Source organism: Geotrypetes seraphini, chromosome 5 (assembly GCF_902459505.1).
Source record: "Geotrypetes seraphini chromosome 5, aGeoSer1.1, whole genome shotgun sequence".
NCBI classification, from domain to species: Eukaryota; Metazoa; Chordata; class Amphibia; order Gymnophiona; family Dermophiidae; genus Geotrypetes; species Geotrypetes seraphini.
This window is the reverse complement of record NC_047088.1, coordinates 25,867,152-25,891,675: the sequence shown is the minus strand read 5'-3', so window position 1 is coordinate 25,891,675 and position 24,524 is coordinate 25,867,152. Positions and strand designations below refer to the sequence as shown.

Below are 24,524 nucleotides of genomic sequence, written 5' to 3'. Positions count from 1 at the left end.
CCTCAGCATTTTGCAGTCTTCCCAGATTCTCGTCTGCAACTTATGAGCCATACAGCTTTAAATGCTAAAGCCAAAGTCAGCAACTGAAAGCAAGTCACAGCAAAGTATATAGCAAATGCTGCTGGTTGTCACACATGCTTACCAAAGCCTAATGTTAGGGGGGGAAAAAGTTTCTCGTGAAAAGGCAACATTGTTACTTTAAAGAAGGGGCTGCAAAAAATATCTGAAAAAGCGACAAGTCAAAACCCTTGTGCATGCGGCATTATAAAAATATAAAGTTTAAATTTGTTCATATATGCTACGTGGTGGAAATGGTTTTCTATCAAAACATGAATCCGCTTTCTGCTCCTCATATACCAATAAGTTTCATGGTAAACATTTTGGAAACAGTAAAGAGATCGTGCTTTTCAATAATTAAAATTCAATAACTTAAGTTTTATGTGAATCAAAAATTGTAAACAAAAAAAAATGGACGCCTTACGCTAGAAGGTACAAAGACCGGAACCCTTAGATTTTAAAGGGGCAGTCCTACACTTTTAAAGTAAAATCATTAACAGACAGAAAGAAATTATTCGGGTCCAAACAATAATGGCGGGCAGGAGAAACTTTAAAGCGCACTCCTCTGCATCCAAGCAACTTTTCAAAGTTGGCAAACACGTCTGGGGACGCGAGAGCGCAGGACATGATTGAAAAAAAAAGAAAATGTGACCAGAAAATTCCAGTCCAACCGAACCGAAGAAGGAAAAACAACGAGGTAGAGAATACTCCACCCGAGGAAACGGGACTTAATTCCCGGCCAGAACAAACGAGGTTCACCAGCATTTTTAAAAAAAAAAAAGGAATATAAGGGGGAGGGGGTGACAAAAAAAATGGAAAACCCGAAGCCTCCTGCATCGAAAAACCCATCGGCCCACTGCCGCCTCCAAGCTCCTCCACCCACCCCCCAACAAAGACCCGAACGCCTCTACCCTGACTAAACTCCGTCATGCCCCTCTCCACCCCGCACCTCAAGAGCCAACTTTGCAAGTCTAAAGTCTCGGGTCGGTGAGATAAAAGGGGGTCTCACTTACAATTCGTTTTTTCCAGATTTTTCCCAGTTCTTTATCCAATCAGCAGGTAGGACTGCCGCCGCCATCTTCCCTTCTATTCCACAGATAGCCCGTATGCTGAGCACATAATTGGAGGTCAAAGGGAACCGTAAGGAGCGACCAAGGGCATTGTGGGAACGAGCGCTCGCTGGAACGGATAAGGCCCCTCCGCGCGCTCCTGCTGCAGATCTCGCGACTTGTGTGGTTCTAAGGCCTCCTTCCTTGGCGCAATTTCCACTGAGGGGAAATCATTAAAAACAAACTACGCAGTAGGATCCCTCAGGCTCAAGGAGGTGTAATCTCAGTACACGAACAAAGCTTTTTTTCCAAGAGAGTGAATGTTACTCAAGATACCCGTGGCGTTCATTAGATTTTCTAGGGACGGAAGCCGTAGAGCGTTTCGCAGCCTGTCGGCATGGTTTTTAACAGATGCGGAGCCGACGCAGTTGAACGTCAGAGAAACGTAAAAGATCAGAATGTTTTCTATTCTGTCGCCCAGCCATAAACGTAACGTGATCTGTGACCACACTACTAGTACTCCACGAATGGCCTAAGTGTGATTTCTTCTGTAATGTGAAAAATAGAACTGGTAAATAAGAGTGACCTTTAGGGGTGAAACTGGACTTTAGGTGAACTCAGTATATTCCCTATTAGTAAGGCAGGTAGAATGAGAAAAGTTAGGGAGTCAGGATAGGCAAAGCTAGTATGGCTCAAGGACACAACGTTTATTGGAAGCAGTGCAGCTGCAAAAATAGTGTAAATTAGATCGGTTGACTGCCTACAGGAGGTGCCCTCAAGCCATGGCCACCAGTTTAGTGTGCCACAGCTCGCAAAGTTTGCAAAGACACTGCTATAGAAACACAAGAGGATTTGTATTTAAAACTATAAATATGTATGCCTTTGTGCAGAGCACTTGGAGAAATCCTCCTAGAGTGCTTTCCCACAGCTTTACTTCCTATCTACTGTATACTTTGTAACGGTAAACTGCAGATTTACTTCTTTGGGGTTTTTAAATTATTATTATTTAAGAACATAAGCAATGCCTCCGCTGGGTTAGACCTGAGGTCAATCATGCCCAGCAGTCCGCTCACGTGGCGGCCCAACAGGTCCAGGACCTGTGAAGTAATCCTCTATCTATACCCCTCTATCCCCTTTTCCAGCAGGAAATTGTCCAATCCTTTCTTGAACCCCAGTATAGTACTCTACCCTATTACGCAATCTGGGTAAAGAAGAACTTCCTAGCATTCATTTTGAATCTGTCCCCTTTCAACTTTTCCGAATGCCCTCTTGTTCTTTTATTATTTGAAAGTTTGAATAATCTGTCCCTCTCTACTCTCTCTATGCCCTTCATGATCTTGTAAGTCTCTATCATATCCCCCCTAAGTCTCCTCTTCTCCAGGGAAAAGAGTCCCAGTTTCTCCAATCTCTCAGCGTATGAAAAGTTTTCCATCCCTTTTATCAGACGTGTCGCTCTCCTTTGAACCCTCTCAAGTAACGCCATATCCTTCTTAAGGTACGGCGACCAATATTGGACGCAGTACTCCAGATGCGGACGCACCATCGCCCGATACAACGGCAGGATAACTTCTTTTGTTCTGGTAGTAATACCCTTCTTGATTATACCTAGCATTCTATTCGCTCTCTTAGCGGCCGCTGCACACTGTGCCGTCAGCTTCATTGTCATGTCCACCATTACCCCCAAGTCCCTTTCTTGGGTACTCTCATTTAATAAGATCCCTCCCATCGTGTAGTTGTACCTCGGATTTCTGCTTCCCACATATAATACTTTACATTTCTCAACGTTGAACTTCATCTGCCATCTCATCGCCCATTCCCCTAGTTTGTTTTAGTCCCTTTGCAATTCTTCGCAGTCCTCTTTAGTCCGAGCTCCACTAAATAGTTTGGTGTCATCCGCAAATTTTATTATCTCACACTTCGTCCCTGTTTCTAGATCATTTATGAATATATTGAATAGCAGCGGCCCGAGCACCAAGCCCTGCAGGACACCACTCGTGACCCTCTTCCAGTCCGAGTAGTGGCCTTTTACTCCTACCCTCTGTTTCCTTCCCGCTAACCAGTTTTTGATCCATCTATGTACGTCTCCTTCCACCCCATGGTTCTTCAGTTTCCGGAGTAGACGTTCACGAGGCACCTTGTCAAAGGCTTTTTGGAAATCTAGGTATATGATGTCTATGGGGTCTCCTTTGTCCATCCGTTTGTTAATTCCCTCGAAGAAGTGCAATAAGTTAGTTAGGCACGATCTCCCCTTGCAGAAACCATGTTGGCTGGTTATCAGAAGTTCGTTTCTTTCAAAATGTTCATCGATGTGTTCTTTAATCAGTGCTTCCGCCATTTTCCCCGGAACCGAGGTCAGACTCACCGGTCTGTAGTTTCCCGGGTCACCTCTTGATCCCTTTTTAAAGATGGGCGTAACGTTGGCTATCTTCCACTCCTCCGGGATCACACCTGTTTTCAGGGATAGATTGTAAATTTGCTGCAGTAGTTCCACTATTTCCTCCTTTAGTTCCTTCAGAACCCTTGGATGGATTCCATCCGGACCTGGGGATTTGTCAGTTTTTAATTTTTCTAACTGCTTGCGTACGTCTTCAAGGCTCACTTCCATGGATGTTAGTTTTTCTGCTTGATCTTCCTTGAAGATTTGCTCAGGTTCTGGTATGTTGGTTGTGTCTTCATTTGTAAATACAGATGAAAAGAACATGTCTTTCTGCCACTTTTTTCTCCTTCATCACTCCCTTCCTGTCTCCGTCATCCAGCGGTCCCTCCTCCTCCCTAGCCGGCTGCTTCCCTTTAACATATCTAAAGAATGGTTTGAAATTTCGTGCTTCCCTGGCTAGTCTCTCTTCATACTCTCTTTTAGCTTTTCGAACCACACGGTGACATTCTTTTTGATACTTCCTGTGCTCTTTCCAGTTCCCCTCAGTTTTGTCCTTTTTCCATTTCCTGAAAGAAGTTTTCTTATTGCCTATCGCTTCTTTCACTATTTTTGTTATCCATGCTGGGTCTTTTGTTTGACTCTTTTTGCACCCCTTTCTGAATCTGGGGATATACAGATTTTGCGCCTTGCTCACCGTGTCCCTGAAAAAAGACCAGGCATGTTCTACTGTTTGCCATTTTCTGGAACTGTTCCTAAGTTTTTTCCTTACCATTTCCCTCATTGCTTCGTAGTTTCCTTTCCTGAAGTTAAAAGTTGTCGCTATGGTTCTCTTTCCTTTCAGTATTCCAACCTCAACCTTGAACTTGATCATATTATGATCGTTGTTTCCCAACGGACCCACTACTTCCACTTCCTTTGCAGGTCCCCTTAACCCATTTAGGATTAGGTCCAGAGTGGCATTTCCTCTCGTTGGTTCTCTAACAAGTTGCTCCATGAAGCAATCTTGTGTAGCATCCAGGAATTCTGTCTCACTAGTGCATCTTGAGCTTCCAAGGCTCCAGTCTATCCCGGGATAGTTGAAGTCTCCCATAATAACCGTGTTACCGCTTTTGCATTCTCGCTTTATCTCGGCTTCCATTTCTTCATCGATATCTCCAGTTTGCCCGGGTGGACGATAGTATAGGCCCATCTTTATTTCAGGTCCTTTCCTTCCTGGTATTTTAACCCATAGCGATTCCAGCTTATTGGTTGTCTCTGCTGTGTCCATTTTTGTTAATTGTATGCTTTCTTTTATGTATAGGGCTATTCCACCTCCTTTCTGTCCTGACCTGTCCTGGCGATAGAGCTTGTACCTCGGCAGTGCTGTATCCCATTTGTTTTCCTCATTCCACCATGTTTCAGTGACTCCAATGATGTCTAAGTCCTCTGCATTGGCCATGGCTTCTAATTCCCCCATTTTGTTTCTTAGGCTCCTTGCATTGGTATATACGCAATTTAGATCCTGGTGTTTTCTTAGCTTCATTTCCATTCCCTGTGCTTCTGTCCTAGATTTCTTCTCTTTTGCTACAATCTTTCTAACCTCCTCTTCTGGGTTAGTCGACTCCTGTAATTTGTCCCTTGTTTCTTCCCAGCCTTTTTTCCCCTCAGTATCTTCACGGGATACCTTCTTCCGAATCATCGACGCTTGGTCGACTGTCGGCTTTCCCCTTCTTCTTAGTTTAAAGCCTGTTCTATTCCTCTCCTGACGTTGTTTGCTAGAAGTCTAGTTCCCGCCGTGCTCAGGTGTAGTCCAGAACGTGCTCTTGCCCCAGAACGTTGTCCAGTTCCTCACGAAGTGGAACCCTTCTTCCTCACACCATTTCCTCATCCACGCGTTTATTGATTGTAGTTCCTCCTGCCTTTTCACATCTGCTCTCGGTACCGGTAGGATCTCTGAGAACGCTATCTTCTGAGAACTTCTTACTGCGGGCCAGCAAGGTAAATATTCAGATGCTTTTTCAATTCCTATGAGCAGTGGAGCATTTACTTCACCAGCTCACAGTAACAAATTCCTCCGCAGTTTAGTAAAACCCAGCATAAGTTACTCCAATAAAAAAGGTATTACCATTATTCTTTTTGTTTTGTTTTATTTCTTTTAATTCTATATATTATCTCTGTACCCTGTAACTTTATTTTGCTGTTATTATTCTCTGTAATAAAACCCTAAGGGGATCATAATTTTAAAAAAAAGTCTAAAAAGTGTCCTAAATGGCTACTTGGACGATCAAAAAGCCTGATCGTCCAAAAAGCCTGATCGTCCAAGTACCCATAACCAAAGCTGGTTTTAGACATATCTATAAACAGCTTAGGCCTTTCCCCTGCCTCTAGACGCACAGAGAGAAAAGAGGCGTGTTTAGAGGAGGGGAAAGGGCGGGAGGTGGGCCGACCTACACCTAGGCGTACAACAGGTATAACCAAAACATTTTACAGGTTGCCTAGTTGGCACTTAGACCTTTTTGACTTAGATGAAGTCAAACCAGGTCCAAGTGCCGAAAAAGGGGCCGCTGAGCTGATTGTGGCTGCTGCGAATCAGCTCAGCGGCCCCAGCAACCTGCCTACCCCTCCACCGCAAGCATCCCCTACCGTGATGCCATCACTCCTCTACCCGAACTGCCACGACCTGCGGCAGGAGGGATGCCCTATCTCTCCTGCCACGGCAGTTTGGGTAGAGGAGTGATGAGGCATCTCTCCTGCCGTGATGCATCACCCCCCACACACACACAACATCGGGGCAAGAAGGAGCCCAAGCCCTCTTGCCCCGTCGAGCTGCAGCACCCCCGATGATATCGGGGCAAGAAGGAGCCCAAGCCCTCTTGCCCTGGCGATCGTGCCCCCCCCCCAACTCGATATGGCCAGGAGGGAGCCCAAGCCCTCCTGGCCCCGACGACCCCCCTCCGACACAATGGGCCAGAAGAAAGCCCAAGCTCTCCTGGCCCCGGCGACCCCCCCCCCCCCCCGACTGGATTGGGCCAGAAAGGAGCCCAAGCCCTCCTGGCCCCGGCGACCCCCTACCACCACCCCTCACTACAACACGGGCAGGAGGGATCCCAGGCCCTCCTGCCCTTGACACAATCCCCCTCCCCCCAACGACCGCTGACCCGCGACCCCCCCTAGCCGACCCCCCCACCCCCCTTCCCCGTACCTTTTAGTTGGCCAGACGGACGGGTGCCAAGCCCGTCCGGCAGGCCAGCCAGGTCCAGAATGGGGCCGGATTGGCCCAAGCGGCAGAAACCCCGCCCACAGGTGGGGCCTGAGGCACCTGGGCCAATCAGAATAAGCCTGGGAGCCTTAGGCCCCTCCTGTGGGCGGGGCCTTAGGCACATGGGCCCATCCCATGTGCTCAGGGGGGGAAGACAGAAGGGGGCCACGGAGAGACAGGCAGGCAGGGGGCCAGGAAGAGAGATAGACAGGGGGCCAGAAAGACAGACAGAAAGAAAGACAGCAGCCAAGGAGAGAGAGAGAAAGAAAGAAAAAATGACAGACAGTGGCCAAGGAGAGAGACAGAAAGAAAGAGACAGACAGACACAGGGACCAAGGAGAGAAAGAGACAGAAAGAAAAAATAAAGCAGCCAAGGAGAGAGAGAGACAGAAAGAAAGCACTACAGCTGGACAGGGGGAGCAGGCAATGGGTGGTGGTGAACAGCCGAGGAGAGAGAGAGACAGAAAGACAGACAGCGGCCAAGGAGAGAGAGAGAAAAAAAAACAGAAAGACAGCGGCCAAGGAGAGAGAAAGAAAAACAGACACATCTATTCTAACACCTTTTAATGTAATGGGCTTAAAGACTAGTTATTTTAATAATAATTTAATTTTAATCATGTTGGCAACACATACAATTGTTTTACCAATAAATGTATATGAATGTGACTTAGGGCTCCTTTTACGAAGCTGCGTTAGCGGTTTAACACGCATAATAGCGTGCGCTAATTTGCTGGTCGCGCTAGCCGCTACCGCCTCCTCTTGAGCAGGCGGTAGTTTTATGGCTAGCGTGGGGGTTAGCACACGCTAAAAAGTTGCGTGCGATAAAGCTGCTAATGCGACTTCGTAAAAGGAGCCCTTAGTCTCAAAGTGTTAAAGCTTCTGGCCCTAAGACTGCTTTCTCTAAGCTGTTTCACAGCAGTGAGCTGAGTATATGTGAGCTTATGGTGGGCAGAGAAAAAGAGAACAAAGAAAACCACAATGAGGAAAGATGGCGGGGTAAGAAAATTCCACAGTGTTGCTTTCTTTATGCCTATGCCTCCCCTCTTCCCAAAAAAAGAGCACCGTAGCTATAAGTCTTTGAATATCACAATCAGGATTATTTTTATGATTTTTTTTTAAATCCACACCAAACATTGACAAATCCATAGCCATCAACATGTAAACATGTAAAAGCTTCAGTTAAGAATATTTGAATGTAAATAAGGGGTGTAAGTTACTTGGAGGGCCCTTTTACTAAGCTATGGGGTCATTTTATTAAGGTGCGCTAACCGATTTAGCATATGCTAAAGATTAGTGCATGCTAAATGCTAAGGTATCTATAATAATAAAACCCTAATCGCGCATGCGCACTCCTATCTGCAAGTTCCGTGATCCATATGTCCGTGGCAGGTAGGAGTGCGCATGTGCACTTCAAATCCCCCCTCATTCACTGTAAGGTAGAGTTTGTCATCATCGCTCCCCCTGCCACACCCCTCCCGGCGCACCCGAACCCCCATTGACCCTCCCATCCAACCCCCCCCACCGCTGAGTCCGGCGAGGAGAGGTTCCTCAACAGGAAGCGTCGGGTCGAATTCAAATGCTCCCGGCAGGTCGGAAGGGGGCAGAGCAGGCTCGCACGCCCGGCAGGGACAGGGCAGGAATGAGGCTCCCTGCAGGAGCCGGCCCGATGGCTGGAGATCACCGCTAAGTCCGGCGAGGAGAGGATCCCTCAACAGGAAGCGTCGGGTCAAATTCAAATACTCCTGGCAGGTCAGGAGGGAGCAGAGCAGGCTCGCACACCCCGCGGGGACAGGGCAGGAAGGAGACTCCCTGCAGGAGCCAGCCTGATGGCTGGAGATCGCCGGACTGGACAGGGGGAGCACGTAAGGGGTGATGCAGTACAGTGGGAACAGGGAAGAAGTGCTGCTGGACAGGGGGGAGGTAACAGGAAGGGAGGCCTACTGCTGGATAGGGGGAGCTCGGAAGAGGTGCTTTTAGACAGGGATGAGGAGATAACAGGAAGGGAGGCCTACTGCTGGATAGGGGAAGCTGTTAGACGGGGGGGAGGTAAAAAAAGGGAGAAGACCTACTGCTGGACAGGGGGAGCAGTGAAGTGGTGCTGCTTGACAGGGGGAGACTTAAAATGAAGGGAGAAGGGTTCCTGCTGCACAGGGGGAGCAGGAAGGGGTGCTGCAGGACAGGGGGGAGGTAAAAGGAAGGGAGAAGGGCTACTGCTGGACAGAGGGAGCAGGCAAGGGGTGGTGGTGGACAGCCGAGGAAATAGAGAGACAGAAAGTGGCCCAGGAGAGAAAAAGAAAGACAGACACGCACATATTCTAGCACCCGTTAATGTAAAGGACTTAAAGACTAGTCCATTATATTCCTATGGGCATCTTAGCATTTGGTACTCGCTAAATCAGTTAGTGCACCTTAATAAAAGGACCCCTATGTTAAGTGCTCACATGTGCTTAATCAGCTCAAAATGGCGTACCATGGGATGCTCTCAGCAGTATTCCATGGTACGCCAAATGCGTGCATGCTAAAAAATATTTTTTAAGTTTTTTTTAAGGGATGTGTCTAGTGGGCGTTCCTTCCCTAATCAGTTAGGGCTTTTATAAAGCTGCGCTAGCAGTTTTATCGCATGCACCGGATTAGTGCGCACTAGCCGGAAATCTACCGCCTGCTCAAAAGGAGGCAGTAACGGCTAGCATGTGCGGCAATTTAGCACGCGCTATTCCACACGTTAAGGCCCTAGCAAAGCTTTGTAAAAGAAGCCCTTAGTGCAGTTACATTACTGTGTCTTAACTTGTTAGCACAGGAATAGCGTGAGCCTTTACAGCCTATAAAATGGGTAAAGGTAAGTGTAAGGATTGTAATGGCCCCACAATATTAGGTTGTAGGGGTTATGTTAGGCGCCCTTACAAAACGCCAGGTCTCGAGTTCAATACCGTCACCGAAGATTCACCAGGAAGTAGACTCAAAAGCACAGCCAGAGGTGATTGCATAAAGAACATATTATAGAAATAGGCTTACAGAAAAGTAAGATTCATAAAAGTTAGACTGCTTCTGTGTTCTTGTGAATGAGAGAGAAAAGAGGATGGGGTAAGGGTCTAAGCTTTGGGTTCCATAAGGTAGACAAGAGAGGAGCAAGAGCGGCAAGAGAGGGGGTGATGTTGCGAGGGGGCTTTTATAGTTTGGAAACATTCTAAATATAGAATCTATTGAGCTTCAATAGAAGTTAAGCATCCCCATCAAGTTTCAAGTTTATTAGGATTTTATATACCGCCTATCAAGGTTATCTAAGCGGTTTTTTACAATCAGGTACTCAAGCATTTTCCCTCTCTGTCCCGGTGGGCTCACAATCTATCTAACGTACCTGGGGCTATGGAGGATTAAGTGACTTGCCCAGGGTCACAAGGAGCAGTGCGAGGTTTGAACCCACAACCCCAGGTGGTGAGGCTGTAGATCCAACCACCGCGCCACACACTCCTCCATCCTTAGTAAACTTGTGCTAGACAGGAAAAGAATAGACGGAAGTCAAATGTATTTTCAGGTATGTCTCTGACAATAGTTTCTGATTAACCTTAGTTATCTGTGCACCTGGACCCATTGTATATCCTAAGCTGTCCATCCTAAGCATCAGACATTAACACATCTTCTTAACATCTTTTTACTGCCAGGTCCTCTAAGCACTGATTGAATTAGGGTTATTTGAAACAGTCTGCCTGGATGCTTACTGTATGTGATCTATCTGCATCAACATCCCAGAGTCAGATTGATATAATTTCCCATAGGCCTTTGCTGACATTGGTTAGGGCAACCAAAAATGCTGCTTGCTAGCAATAGCTATGCTGACAGTAAGGGCACATATGCTGCTTTTTTTAATGGACATGTTAATGGCTATGTTAGTACATGGCCATTAATACAAAAAAAACAGAACAAGGTCTGCACAGGGGCCAGCATTAGGGGGTGAAACAGGGCAACTACCCTGGGACACACAGCTCCAGGGAAACCCTGTGGGCCAGGATGTTCTTCCCTTCTCCCCATCCTGTTTTGAAGTTCCCCCTCATCTTTTAAACTGCAATGGCTGCCAGCGCAGAAGAATTTTCTAGCACTACTTGTGGCTTTCCTGACGCTATTCCTCTACTGCAGTCTGCCCCCTCTGTCCTATTTTCTCTTGGACAGACCATGGCAGAGGAACAGTACTTAGGAAGCTGTGAGCAGTGATAAAGAATCACTGCCACACTATTTTAAAAGGCATGGGGGGCTTCGGAATGGGGGGGGGGAAGGACATCCCAGCCCATGGGGGTCACTTAGAGCAGCTGATTTTTAAATGAAGGGAATGTTCCAGTAGTGTAGTGAGGCAGGGTGACACTCAGGGTGGTGGTACCTGGCATCACAGTGCCGTGCATCCCCTACTCTTCTCCGCCACTTGAGCACTCCTCCCCCTATATACCTCTTGAAATGTTAGCTGGCATGAGCAACATCTTCCACCTCCTGCTGGCCTCAGCTCCCTTCTGACATCACATCCTGGTCCCATGACCAGGTCATGACTTCTGAAGAACATAAGAATTGCCACTGCTGGGTTAGACCAGAGGTCCATCGTACCCAGCAGTCCGCTCCCGCAGTGGCCCCTAGGTCAAAGACCAGTGCCATAACTGAGACCAGCCCTACCTGCGTATGTTCCGGTTCAGCAGGAACTCATCTGACTTTGTATTGAATCCCTGGAGGGTGTTTTCCCGTATAACAGCCTCCGGAAGAGCGTTCCAGTTTTCCACCACTCTCTGGGTGAAGAAGAATTTCCTTACGTTTGTACGGAATCTATCCCCTTTTAACTTTATAGAGTGCCCTCTTGTTCGCCCTACCTTAGAGAGGATGAACAACTGTCTTTATCTACTAAGTCTATTCGCTTCAGTATCTTGAATATTTCGATCATGTCCCCTTTCAGTCTCCTGTTTTCAAGGGAGAAGAGGCCCAGTTTCTCTAATCTCTCGCTGTACGGCAACTCCTCCAGCCCCTTTACCATTTTAGTCGCTCTTCTCTGGACTTTTTCGAGTAGTACCGTGTCGTTCATGTACAGTAACCAGTGCTGGACGCAGTATTCCAGGTGAGGACGTACCATGGCCCGGTACAGCGGCATGATAACCTTCTCCAATCTGTTTGTGATCCCCTTCTTAATCATTCCTAGCATTTTGTTTGCCCTTTTCGCCGCTGCCGCACATTGTGCAGACAACTTCATTGACTTGTTGACCAATACTCCCAAGTCTCTTTCCTGGGGGTTTCCAAGTACCACCCCAGATATCCTGTATTCGTGTATAAGATTTTTGTTACCAACATGTATCATCGTACACTTATCCATGTTGAACCTCATTTGCCATGAGCTGAGGCCAACAAAAACAGGAGGTGGAATATGCTGCTTGCGCCAGTGAACATTTCAAGGGGTACCAGGGGTGGCGTAAAGGAAGAGAGGTGCCAGCACCTCCACCAAGATGGTGCCCAAGGTGGTCCATCCCCCCTTACTAAACCAGTGGAATACTGGGTTGAAGGGCATGTGGTGGAAGGAAAAAGAAGGAGAGAAGCTAGATGAGAGGACATTTGGTGGGTGGGGAAATCAGGGCAGTAAGGAGAGGAATTGGGTGCCCCTTCCTTAATTTCTGCCCTAAGCCCCAGCTTGTCTAACACCAACCCTGCCAGTACACACCAATCAACACCAAAACAGCAACTTTTGCATTGGTCGCAGGTGCCGCTGGGTGGGGCTGATCGTCCCTTTCCGGAGCCGGCGGACTCTATGGTTTCGGAGAGCTTCGGGGGTTCTGGGCTGCCAGGCCGTGCGACCTGCGTTACGTTCTCTCTCTGTTGCTGCTGTGCGCTGAAGCCCTTCGCTGTTCTCTGTTGCGCGTGAGTCTGCCCCTTTCTCCCATTGCATGGACAGCGCGCGGCCGCCACCGCGAATTCCGCGCTAGTTTTAGACTTCCTCTGTGTGGGCCACAGGGAGGCTGAACTTCCTGTGTCAGGCCGGAATGTCCAAGTTAAACAAACGTCCATCTGAATTATCTTGTTGGCGTTTGTTCCCCTTCGAAGAACTTAGGGGAAGTATTGCGGAATAGGTCTGCTTGGCAAGAGCCGTCAAGACTTTTTTTGAAGGGGGGGAGGGAATTGCGCAATTTCTACTTTTCCAGCTGGACCCAGTTCCTTCCCTACTATAGCAATTAAAATGCACAACCAAGAATGGGCAAAATAAAACCAGGTGCGGTCTAACGTGGGTTTTTTTTTTAGGGGGGGGAGTTGTTGGTGGTTCCCCCCCCCCCCCCATAACACGTTTTCTGTGTTCCAGCAGGTTTTGACAAGATTATTAGACCGCTGGGCCTCTTGTCATCTCTGCTGCAACTTGCTTCCTCGGGGAATAGTTCAAGATTTTTATGAACTCCAGAAGCAGACTTTGCAGCAATGAGATAATCATCAACATACTACTACTATTAATTATTTCTAGAGCGCTACCAGACGTATGCAGCGCTGTAGAGTCATAATAGGGAAGCTCATTTCTGGCATGGTATGTGTAAAATTAACTAATTTGGAGACATTATGCTATTTGAGCCATTTCCAGGTTGGGGGGGTATTTTTGTGAGTTTAAGAGCTTTATGACTAATTCACTAACGCTTGTCATGTTACCATGCATTAAACTGCTTAACTGTACAACCCTTAACAAGTTTGTGTGGTAAAAGCTGTTACCATGTGCTAAACTGCATAAGGCCTTCATGCCCTTTAGTAAAAGGCATTCTCATATTTTTCCCCTCAGTGGGATGCTAGTTAGTTAGTCAGTCAGCCAGCTACTGGCATTAAAGATATGGGAAAGGGTAGGGGCAGTTAAAAAAAAAAAAATAGTGTTGGGTCTGTACTCTATGTATATGAGAGTCACTACTTTGGATTATCATTTTATATAGATTTTTAATAAACATTCCTGAACCTTGTACATTGCATTCTGCTGTCTTTGCTGTACTGACATTTAAATGTTTTTAAATAGAAAATGGAAATAAAGTACAGTGCTCCCCTGCGACTTCGCGGTCCTGGTCATTCGCGGTATTTTCTGACCACAAATGACCGGGCAGCTGGAGCGCCAGCGAATGAACGAAATCACTTGGGGTATTCTCCGACCGCCTCTTCCTGTACTAAAGTCAGGCCTCGCCAATCAGGAGCTGCATGTCAAAGCAGCTCCTGATTGGTGAGGCCCGAATTTAGTACAGGAAAAGGCGGTTGGAGCATACTGCAAGTGATTTCCTTCACTCACTGGCGCTCCGGCTGCCCCCTCTCCTGCTAAAAACCGTATTTGCGGTTTTTCAACAACCCCCGTGAATATCAGGGAAGTACTGTAATATCTTTATTAGACTAATTTTAATATATTTTTTACTAACTAGGTCAGGACAGAATACTGTAGCAGCAATATCCTGAAGAATGAGGTTTTGGCCTCTGAAAGCTAATTTTAAAAATGGATTAGTCCAATAAAATAATATATTCTTATTTTCCATTTTTGTTTTATTTCTATTTGTTAATTTGTAAAGTGGTGATTTGTCAGTTTTTTTCAAATTTACATCTGCTATCTTTATATTTTGCACAGTATTAGAGGACATGTGTTACTGTTTCTGTGGTGTTGCATTGTATGCAAAGACTGGCTTCTTGGCTGTTTAGTTTAACTTTTTGTCTACATATTTCTTTCTTTAGTTTGTGATTACTTATTCCATACTGGGTGAGGGTATATCTGTGTTCTGTTACGTCCCTTCTGGATTCCATATGCTAGGGTGTTCAATCCCAACCCTCAATCCGGGAGTTGCAGAAATCCACAAACTTTTCTGAGCACACTTCACCCCTTAGCCTGAGAGCTAGCAACATATCCAGTTACAATTTTTGCCAGCAATCCTTGCAGAAGTCTTTACAGTTGCTATGCTTCTTTTTCTTTTTTTTCTTAAAGTTTGTTTTCTCGGTGGCTTCAGTGCCTTGAGACCTTTCCAGAGGATCCCGTTGGAGGAAAGGACGCAGTCCTGCGGTGCCAGACTTCTGCTTCACATTGTTTCACAGAGAAACCCTGGTAGATTTGTGGAGCCAGACTGCTGTGCACCACCATTTCTAGACTTGGGATCCCTTCCCCTGGGAGTCTGCTTGCTGGTGATCTTGTCATGGGTTTCAAGTGCAGGCTGTATGCGTCTAGTCAAGGTGCAGGCTGCCTTTCCTGACCCTGTGGAAGAGGATCTCTGGGGCGGAGGTTGTAGCCCGTGTCTGGTCAGCTGGCAGTCTGAAGTTTTCAAGTCTGGATCCATTTGCAGCTGTTTCTGAGGCAGCTTCAGATGGTCTGGGAGTCCTTTTGGTTTTCTTTAACAGCTTATGTTCATAGTAATGTTCTGAATATCTAATTGAGTGATCTTTATTCTCGGGTATGGTTGCCGCCTCTGTCTCGCCTCCTTCATTTCAATATATATTTTCCATTTCCCCCCCCTCCCTTTTTTAATTCTCTGGGTGAGCGGGTGGTTGGGGGAGGGTTGGATTGCTAATACGATTTGTTCAAACAGACTACTGTACTGTTTTGTTCTGCTGCTTGTTTTACTCTGATCAATAAAAGATATTTGAAATAAATATAAGTATATTGATGGGGTTGATAGGGATTGAACTAACAACTCTAAAAGACAGAAGCCATGAAGCTGCAAGATAGCTCAGGATATATTTATATTCTGGTTGCCAGGAGTCCTCATTGATCCAGCACAGGGTGTGCCCTAACTGGAGACAGCATTTAAGAACAGCAGCTAAGGCACACCTTTGTTGGTACAACACAAACACTCTAGGATATGATATCTAGATCCTCTGCTTATCTAGAAACATGACGGCAGATAAAGGCTAAATGACCCATTCAGTCTGCCATTCTGCAGCATCCACTATCTCCTTTCCCTAAGAGGTCCCATATGCTTGTCCCACACTTTCTTGAATTCAGACATAATCTTCATCTCCACCCCACCTCCACTAGGAGACTATGCCACTCATCTACCATTCTTTCTATAAAAAAGTATTTCTTCAGATTACTCCTTAGCCTATCACCTCTTAACCTCATTCTATGCCCTTCACTCTGGAGTATCCTTTCAGTTGAAAGAGGCTCGCCTCATGTGTGTTTTTGCACATAGGTATTTAAACGTCTCTATCATATCTCCCCTCTCTCGCCTTTCCTCCAAAGTATACATATTGAGATCTTTAGGTTTGTCCCCATATACCTTATGATGTAGACCAGAGGTTCTCAACATGTGGTATGTGTACCCCAGAAGGAATGCAGTGCTGCAAGTATTCCACCCTTATTCTGCTGCCACTATTGCCATCACGTGCTTGTTTTTTCTCCTCTACCCCCGGACTAACAGCAGCTCACTGTTCATCTATTACAGCTGCTGCTAGCATTAGAGATTCTGTCAGCAACTTCAAGGCCTTTGTTAAGCTGAGCCTGCCTCTGATGAGCATAAGAAGTTGCCTCCACTGGGTCAGACCAGAGGTCCATCACACCCAGCAGTCCGCATCTGCGGCGCCCCATCAGGTCCATGACCTGTCAAATGGTCCCTGACTCTACCTATAACCTATCTCTACTTCTATCCATACCCCTCAATCCCCTTATCCTTCAGGAATTTATCCAAACCTTTGAATCCCTGTAGCGTGCTCTGCCCTATCACAACCTCCGGGAGAGCGTTCCATGTGTCCACCACTCTCTGGGTGAAGAAGAACTTCCGGGCATTGGTTCTAAACCTGTCCCCTTTCAGTTTCTCCAAGTGCCCCCTTGGCAAAGGACCTGAGGTTGCTTGATGGAAGACCTAATGCTGCTGGCAGCTGTGCATGGAAGTAAACACATAGTCAGTTGCTGGACCTGGAGGGGAGGGAAAAGGAAGGGATAGGTACTTCTGGACCTGGGGAAGGAGAAGGGAGGGGTGCTGCTGCTCGACCTGGGGGAAAGGGAAGGGAGAGGTGCCGCTGTCCCTGGGGAGGGGAAGAGAGAGATGCCGCTGGCCATGGGGAGGGGAAGAGAGAGGTGCCATTGGCCCTGGGGAGGGGAAGAGAGAGGTGCCGCTGGCCCCTGGGAAGGGAAGAAAGAGATGCCACTGGCTATGGAGAGGAGAAGAGGAAGAGAGAGGTGCTGCTGGACCTGGGTGGTGTGGAGAGGGAGAGGTGTTGCTGGATCTGGGTGGTTTCTGTCTAAGATAGTTTGCACCCCTGGCTTGGAACCTGGCTATGCCCTTGATGCTTGCTCCCCCCCCCCCCAGCTTTCTCCATCATGTTTAACTCTCTCCAACTCTTCCAGATTCACCTTGTACCCCTTCCTAGGCTTGATTATTGTCATCATGCTCCCTGCATGTTCAGCCCCCAGCTTTTTTTTCTCTGCCAGGTAATCTCCCCTTCCTTGGGTTACCAGACGTCCAAGAAAACCCAGATATGTCCTTTTTAGAGGCGTGTACAGGTGCGCAGAGGAATTTCCAAAACCTGGGTTTGTCCAGGTTTTTAAAGTCCCTGAGCTCGGGGTCCTCTCTGCATGCATGGATGTTGACATACTGCGCAGGAGATCACCCAGCTTGCTCAGTTGTTCTACACATTGCTGTCTTCAGGTGTTATCCATAAGGTTCCCCAGTATATGACACATTTTTTGGACCCCTGAGGAAGGAGTGTTTCTTCGAAACACGGACACTGTTGGGTCCGGGTTCTCCAACCCTTTTGGATACAAACTGTTTCATAGTCATTCATGTTCATTTATTAAAGACTTGGCGTCTTGTACACCATTCCTGTGGGTTTTTTTCCTTTGTTCCTTGTTCGATATATCACTGCAGTTCTGTTGGATTTTTTGTTTGTGTTTGCCGACGTGATGTCATGACATTATTGCGTTGATGTCCGCGCATGCACGGAGGTCCTCTAGACATGGCCCCAAGTTTGGGGAAGGAGACCAGAGGTTCATGTGAGGTGAAGCTGGAGGCAGAATGAGGCAGGGCCAGGTGTCGTCCTCTTAAAATAAAAAAAATATCTGGCAACCCTACCCCTTTCTTTCCTACTCTGTTCCCTGTTCTCTTTTTCCCTGGCTCTTAGCAACATCTTCCCAGTTCTGTGTCCCCAAGCTTTCTGGCTCTTCCTGTGTTTTCCTCCCCCTTCCTCTTATGACAGTCATGACAAGAAGAGAGAGAGAGAATGGGCAGGTGCACATGATAGGCCAGTGATCTCAAACTCGTGACCCAGGGGCCACATGCGGCCCGCCAAGTACTATTTTGAGGCCCTCAGTATGTTTATCATAATCACAAAAGTAAAATAAAACAGTTTCTTGATCATATGTCTCTATAGCTATAAATGACAATATTATTATTAAGACTTAGCTTAAAGGAAAGATATATAGACTACAAAGAGTTTTACCTCATGCAAAATTGTCATTTCTTTAATAAGACATTAACTATTTTTTCTGTGGCCCTGCAACGGGTTTGAGTTTGAGACCACTGTGATAGGCTATGCTGCACTGAGTGGCTGCTGATTTGAACTTTGCCATTGAATGTTTTTCCGTGCAATTCAAATCAGCAGAGGGTCAACGACAGGGCCTACTGATGTGCAGCCAGCTGTTCATGGCTTGCTCTTTTTCATGCTTTGGAATTTTGTGAGCTACTTCTACTATTTCTACAGCTAGGCATACTGTAGCACTGCTGTTTCCTGGACCCTGTGTGGATTTCTCCCAAAGGGTTAGTGTTAGGTGATCGCGTTTATGAACAATCAGATGGGTTTTGTAAGGTTAAAAAGTTTGCCTAGGAAACTTAATATGCTTTGCCCTCGTATCCACATCTCTCGCACCCTTTTCTTTCAGACTATTTTTTTACAAACATCTACGCCATAGACATTCATGCTGAGGTGCTTAAATCGCTTTCCTGATCTACCACGTTCACTTTGAGCTCTAACAGATCAGAGCAATAGAACGCCAATTTTAAGACAATTTATCTTGCACCATGTCATAAACCACCCCCTCCATTACACTTCACAAGCCTAGCTGCTTTCGCATTCACCAGTCCACCCCCCCCCCAAAAAAAAAAAAATAAATAAATAAATAAGGCTCGGGCAAAGAGTAGGAAGGTCGCACGACCAGCCCTGAACGTGCCCAAAGCGTATGGACGCACGCACAGCCCCGCCCTTCTTTGCTTTGGCTGCGGCCGTGCCCCTATGCCTTTAAAGGGGTGGAGCTTAGCTGCTTTCGCATTCACTAGTCCTTTTCCCCACCCCCTAACAATAATAAGGCTCAGGCAAAGAACAATAACGTCGCACGACCAGCCCTAAACGTGTGGACGCACGTACAACCCCGCCCTTCTTTGCTTTGGCTGCGGCGGTGCCGCTGTACCTTTAAAGGGGGTGGAGCTTAGTGTGACTGCCGCTCCTATGCTGTGTCCTCTGTACCCTTGGGTAGGTAGAAATGAACGTTTTCCTTCTGCGACACGCATGTGACTCTTGTACTCGTGCGTAAGGGACCGGCTCTTGCACCTTCATGTGAGTATTTCATCTGACGCCTTACCCTCCCTTATTGCTCGCTCTTTGGCTTCAGCCTAGGAGTCCCAGCTTCTGGAAGGTTAATGGGGATGCTGAGCCGAGTAGAGATTGCTTTTTAATGAGGTACAGCGGAGTTTGCCGAAGCACCCAGAAATCCAGTCCAAGGGGAACAGTAGGCAAGTTTGGTTTTCGGGATATCTATAATATGCATGAGATAGCATGCAAATCAATTTTCTGTTGCAAAGACATAAGATTCTGAACCATATCTGTTCCTTCCCCCCTAATCCGGAACGCTGCAGAAGGGTGTCGCTCACATCTTCCAACTCCTCCCCTTCTGCACTGGAGATTGGAGAACAGCTAGCTTCCTCTTCAGTTTTACCTACTGCATGCGAACTGAGAAGGTGTTTTCTTCTCAGATCATTTTGTATAACTACAGATTAAAGACTTTTTTTGCTAAAAAAAAAAAAAAAGAGAAGGTGTTTTCTGCTCTGCTCTGCTTTCTTTTCTTATTTTTGCCGTTGGTTTTCTATTTTTCTGCATAACTTCTGTGCTTGGAAGTCCCTTTCTTGGGCTTACTCTGGGGAAAGGATGCAGTCCATGGGCGTACTGCTGCCCGCAAGCCAATCTCACACAGAATACCTGTGGAGCCCAGCCTGCTTTGTATCCCTTAAGGAGCTCGGGTCCATTCTCCTGGGAGCTTGCTCACCTGCTCATTTATCAGAGGCTTGAGCACAGGATGAGTGGCCCCTGTGTAACAGCTCTTTGGGTATCATGGAACTATCTGCAAAGTTTGTCTATCTAATGCATTACGTGGATTTTCAGGGGTTGGAGTCCATGGTTGGGGTCTGCCTGACCCACTGCCACAAGATTTCCATTGGTGGATTTTCTGAGACAGAAATCATTTTCCTGTAGGCAGACTGCTGCAAGCTGACAGGTACCAGAAGTCAAAGTGAGTACTCCCATTATTCCTTATATGGGGAAAATCAGGGGGAGTCTGAAAATCCCAGATTCAAGGCTTTCTGGAATCAGGGTTAGGTTCCCCCAAATTCAAAACCCCTTTTTCAAATATATTTTGGTTTTCAGTTAAGTTCCAATGGGCTGTTTTTGGTGCAAATTTTCTGGTGGACTTTTAGCGATTTTATTATTATTATTTTGGTTCAAAACCCTCGTTTTGCCTAAGGATCATCTGCAATGGATTCCCCCAGGTCAATTTAGCCCCAGTTCGTGCATTTATTTGTATGGAATTACCAGATGAGGAGCGGTCATGTTCCACGTCCTGCAGGGCATGAGAGGAAAGAGCGGGAGCTTCAGGTTCAGCCTCTCTTCAGTCCTCCAGGGTGCGGTGCTAGAACCCCAAAAAGCATGGAAAGCTTGATCTTTGGGGAAGAGATCCCATTCAGAGATTGCATGCAGCAAGGGGGCTAAACGCAAGTGTGTGGAGGAGGCCCGAAATCCCCAGCCCGATATCTTACAGGGCTCCTTGGGGCCTCTAGGCCAAGGATTTTCTGATTTTCTCAGTCTCCAAGACTCTCCTCTCTCCAGGTGGTCTCCATAGTGGCACTCCCTACAGACACAGCTCCCTTGGTCTTGCAGCTTATGTTGGTGACTGCAGGGTGATGTCTTATCAAGGGGCATGCTGCTTAATCACCTCATGGGTGACCCTCATGATCAATGCTAGCCAGATCAGCTGTGAACCCCACTGCTGCAGTCACCTTCTTCAGGGCAAATGGACCTAGTTGGAGAGCAAGTGGCCAGTAAACCATCTGGTATTGAGAGCCATTCATTTGGCGCTGAAAGTGTTGCAATCTTACCTGACAAAGAAGGCAGCAGTGGTAGCTTATATGAACAGACAAGGAGATACCAAACACGTTCCCCTATGCCTGGAGGCACAGATGTTGTTCCAGTGAGCAGTAGTACACTTACAACACTTAGCTGCCCACATGGCAGAGGTGGGAACATTCAGGCTGACTTTCTCAGTAGACAGACTCTGGATCCGGGGGAGTGGTCTCTGCCCCAGAGGGCGTTTTCCCTCATTGTACAGCATTGGGGCAAACTAGACATAGATTTCATGGCCACAGCCAAGAATGCAAAGGCAGATTGTTTTTACAGTCGAAGAGCTGAGCCGAAAAGCACAGGGCTGGACGCTCTTGTTAGTCCTGGCCTACCAAGCTCCTAATCTGTGTTTTCATTGTTGTCTATGGTGGGTCATCTGCAGAATAGTGAGCCACCAGGGGTTGGTGATCCTTGTAGCTCTGGACTGGCCTCATCAGCCTTGGTATGCAGATCTGGGGTGCCTCTGAAGAGGCAGATTTCTCAGACTGCTGGTTCATACCGGTCTACTCAGCCAGGGTCTGGTCCCTATGGAGAATCCAGAGCACTTTGATCTTACGGCATGGCTCTTGAGTGCATGGCTCTAATTCGGAATGATTATTTGGAGGTAGTCATCTTGACCCTCCTGTAGGCAGATTTATGGGTATAACTAATTAGTGCAACATAAACAAGTCGCATGCAACTCTCGTTTCTAGGATATCACATAACTGCACCCAAGGATTCGGATTTTTGCCAACTTATATGAATAGAGACCACAGCTATGGTATATGAAATATTTTATTATAGATATAAAAATATAATTCACAAGCCAGCAGTAAATAATAATTATTGTTCACAATATATCTGAATACATAAGAACATAAGCAGTGCCTCTGCCGGGTCAGACCACAGGTCCATCACGCCCAGCAGTCCGCCCCCGCGGCGGCCCAACAGGTCATGACCTGCCTTAATCACCAGAAGGGGCCCCCTTTGCCCCCTAGGTTTGTCATCGAAGTCCTATCTTCCCATCAAAGTCCTAACCCTCCGGCCTTGCACCTGCACGACCTGGTGAGCTGTCTATATTTATGCATTACCCCAGCACCTCCCTCAGTACCCCACGATCCCCTTTTACCTCAGGAATCCGTCCAATCCCTGTTTGAATCCCTGTACTGTACTCTACCGGATCACTTCCTCCGGGAGCGCATTCCATGTGTCCACGACCCTTTGGGTGAAGAAAAACTTCCTTGCATTTGATTTGAACCTATCCCCCTTCAGTTTCTCTGACTGCCCCCTTGTACCTGTCGTCCCTTTTAGTCTGAAGAGCCTGTCCCTGTCCACCCTCTCTATGCCCCTAAGTATTTTGAAGGTCTCTATCATATCCCCCCTGAGCCTTCTCTTTTCCAGAGAGAAGAGCCCCAGTTTATCCAGCCTCTCGGCATATGGGCAGTTTTCCAGCCCTCTTACCAGTTTCGTTGCCCTCCTTTGGACTCTCTCAAGAATTGCCTTGTCCTTCTTGAGGTGCGGCGACCAATATTGAACGCAGTATTCCAGATGTGGGCGCACCATCGCTCGATACAGCGGCATGATGACTTCCCGCGTCCTGGTTGTTATGCCCCTCTTGATGATGCCCAGCATCCTGTTGGCTTTCTTCGAGGCTGCTGCACACTGTGGGGATGGTTTCATGGATGGATCCACTAGCACACCCAAGTCTCTCTCAAGTCCGGTGTCTCCCAGCAATCACCCCCCCCCCCCCCCCATTTTATACTCGAACAACGGGTTCTTTTTCCCTATGTGCATGACCTTGCATTTATCTACGTTAAAGCGCATTTGCCATTTGTTTGCCCAGTCCTCCAGCTTATCGAGGTCCCTTTGCAGTTCCTCACACTCCTCCCTGGTCCTAACTCTGGCGCAGAGTTTGGTATCATCTGCAAATTTTATAACCTCACACTTTGCCTCCATTTCCAGGTCATTGATAAATATGTTGAAGAGTAGCGGCCCCAGCACCGATCCCTGCGGCGCACCGATCCCTGCGGCACACCGCTCGTGACTCCCCGCCAGTCAGAATATTGGCCCTTTACTCCGACCCTCTGTAGTCTACCTGATGGCCAGTGCTTGATCCATCTATGTACATCCCCGCCCACCCCGTGGTTCCACAGCTTCCTAAGCAGCCTTTCATGTGGCACCTTGTCAAAGGCCTTTTGAAAATCGAGGTACGAAGAGAGACTGAACAAATTGCAGCTCTACACTCTTGAGGAACGTAGGGAGAGGGGAGACATGATCGAAACATTTAAGTACCTCACGGGACGTATCGAAGTGGAAGATGATATTTTCTTTTTCAAGGGACCCTCGGCCACAAGAGGGCACCCGCTCAAACTCAGGGGCGGAAAATTTCATGGTGACACCAGAAAGTATTTCTTCACAGAGAGAGTGGTTGATCATTGGAACAAGCTTCCAGTGCAGGTGATCGAGGCAGACAGCGTGCCAGACTTTAAGAATAAATGGGATACCCATGTGGGATCCCTACGAGGGTCAAGATAAGGAAATTGGGTCATTAAGGCATAGACAGGGGGTGGGTAAGCAGAGTGGGCAGACTTGATGGGCTGTAGCCCTTTTCTGCCGTCATCTTCTATGTTTCTATGAGGTAAATGATGTCTATGGGTTCCCCTTTGTCTACCTGACTGCTTATTCCCTCAAAGAAGTACAGAAGGTTTGTCAGGCATGACCTTCCCTTACAGAATCCGTGCTGGCTTGTCCGCAGTAGGCCATTTTTCTTGATGTGCTCGCAAATGCTGTCCTTGATTATTGCTTCCACCATCTTCCCTATAACTGAAGTCAGGCTCACCGGCCTGTAGTTCCCGGGGTCACCTCTCGATCCCTTCTTAAAGATAGGTGTGACATTCGCCAGTTTCCAGTCCTCTGGTACCTCTCCAGTTGTCAAGGATAGGTTGCAAACATGCTGGATTGCGCCCGCTATTTCCTGTCTTAGTTCCTTTAGAACCCTTGGGTGGATCCTGTCCGGTCCCGGAGATTTGCAGCTTTTCAACCTGTCAATCTGTTTGAGGACATCCTCCCGACTTACCTCTATATGCCCCAATTTTTCGGCCTGCTCCCCACTCATGAGATCCTCTAAGTCCGGTATATTGGACGTGTCCTCGCTAATATAATAAAACCCTAAGCAGTGCATGCGCACTCCCACTGCGTGCGCCTGTTTTCCGTGAGCTGTAGGGACCCGCAGGTAGGAGTGCGCATGCGCGCTTGGGGTTCTGTTTTTAGGCCTGGCCTGCTCCCTGCTCGCCTTGCCGTTATGTATTTTTTAGTTGAAAGATGCGACGGTGGCTCCTCTCAAGATCCCCGCCTGCATCGGACAGATCACCATGGCAGCCACTCCCCCCCTCCTGCCCTCTCTCTGTCTGCCGAAAAAAAACAACAAAAACCCCAACAATCGCTGGCATGTAGGGGGAAAGGGGAGCTTGCAACAACAAAAACTCCCGATGCCCAT

General features: G+C 47.4%; 2 protein-coding genes across 18 annotated transcripts in view; one reads left to right on the top strand and one right to left on the bottom strand.

Moving 5' to 3' along the window:
• THOC2 (THO complex 2) overlaps window positions 1–12,761 on the bottom strand; it is a 294,745-nt gene extending 281,984 nt beyond the window's left edge. For 8 of the 12 annotated variants that reach the window (XR_004539500.1, XR_004539501.1, XR_004539502.1 and 5 more), the window contains exon 1: window positions 12,402–12,760. Coding sequence is in view for 8 of the 12 variants with exons in the window: in XM_033944978.1 (XP_033800869.1) it covers window positions 12,402–12,745 (344 nt within the window). In the remaining 4 variants the exon portion in view is untranslated. Of the gene's footprint in view, window positions 1–1,070; window positions 1,520–12,401 lie in introns of those variants that run through there. The other 4 variants (XM_033944983.1, XM_033944986.1, XM_033944982.1 and 1 more) reach the window with 3 other exon arrangements.
• The window catches only part of XIAP (X-linked inhibitor of apoptosis), a 61,977-nt gene continuing 49,919 nt past the window's right edge, over window positions 12,467–24,524 (top strand). Inside the window, exon 1 of one of the 6 annotated variants that reach the window (XM_033944988.1) lies at window positions 12,467–12,598. The gene's annotated coding sequence lies outside the window, so the exon portion shown is untranslated. Of the gene's footprint in view, window positions 12,599–13,063; window positions 13,251–18,992; window positions 19,217–24,524 lie in introns of those variants that run through there. The other 5 variants (XM_033944989.1, XM_033944991.1, XM_033944993.1 and 2 more) reach the window with 5 other exon arrangements.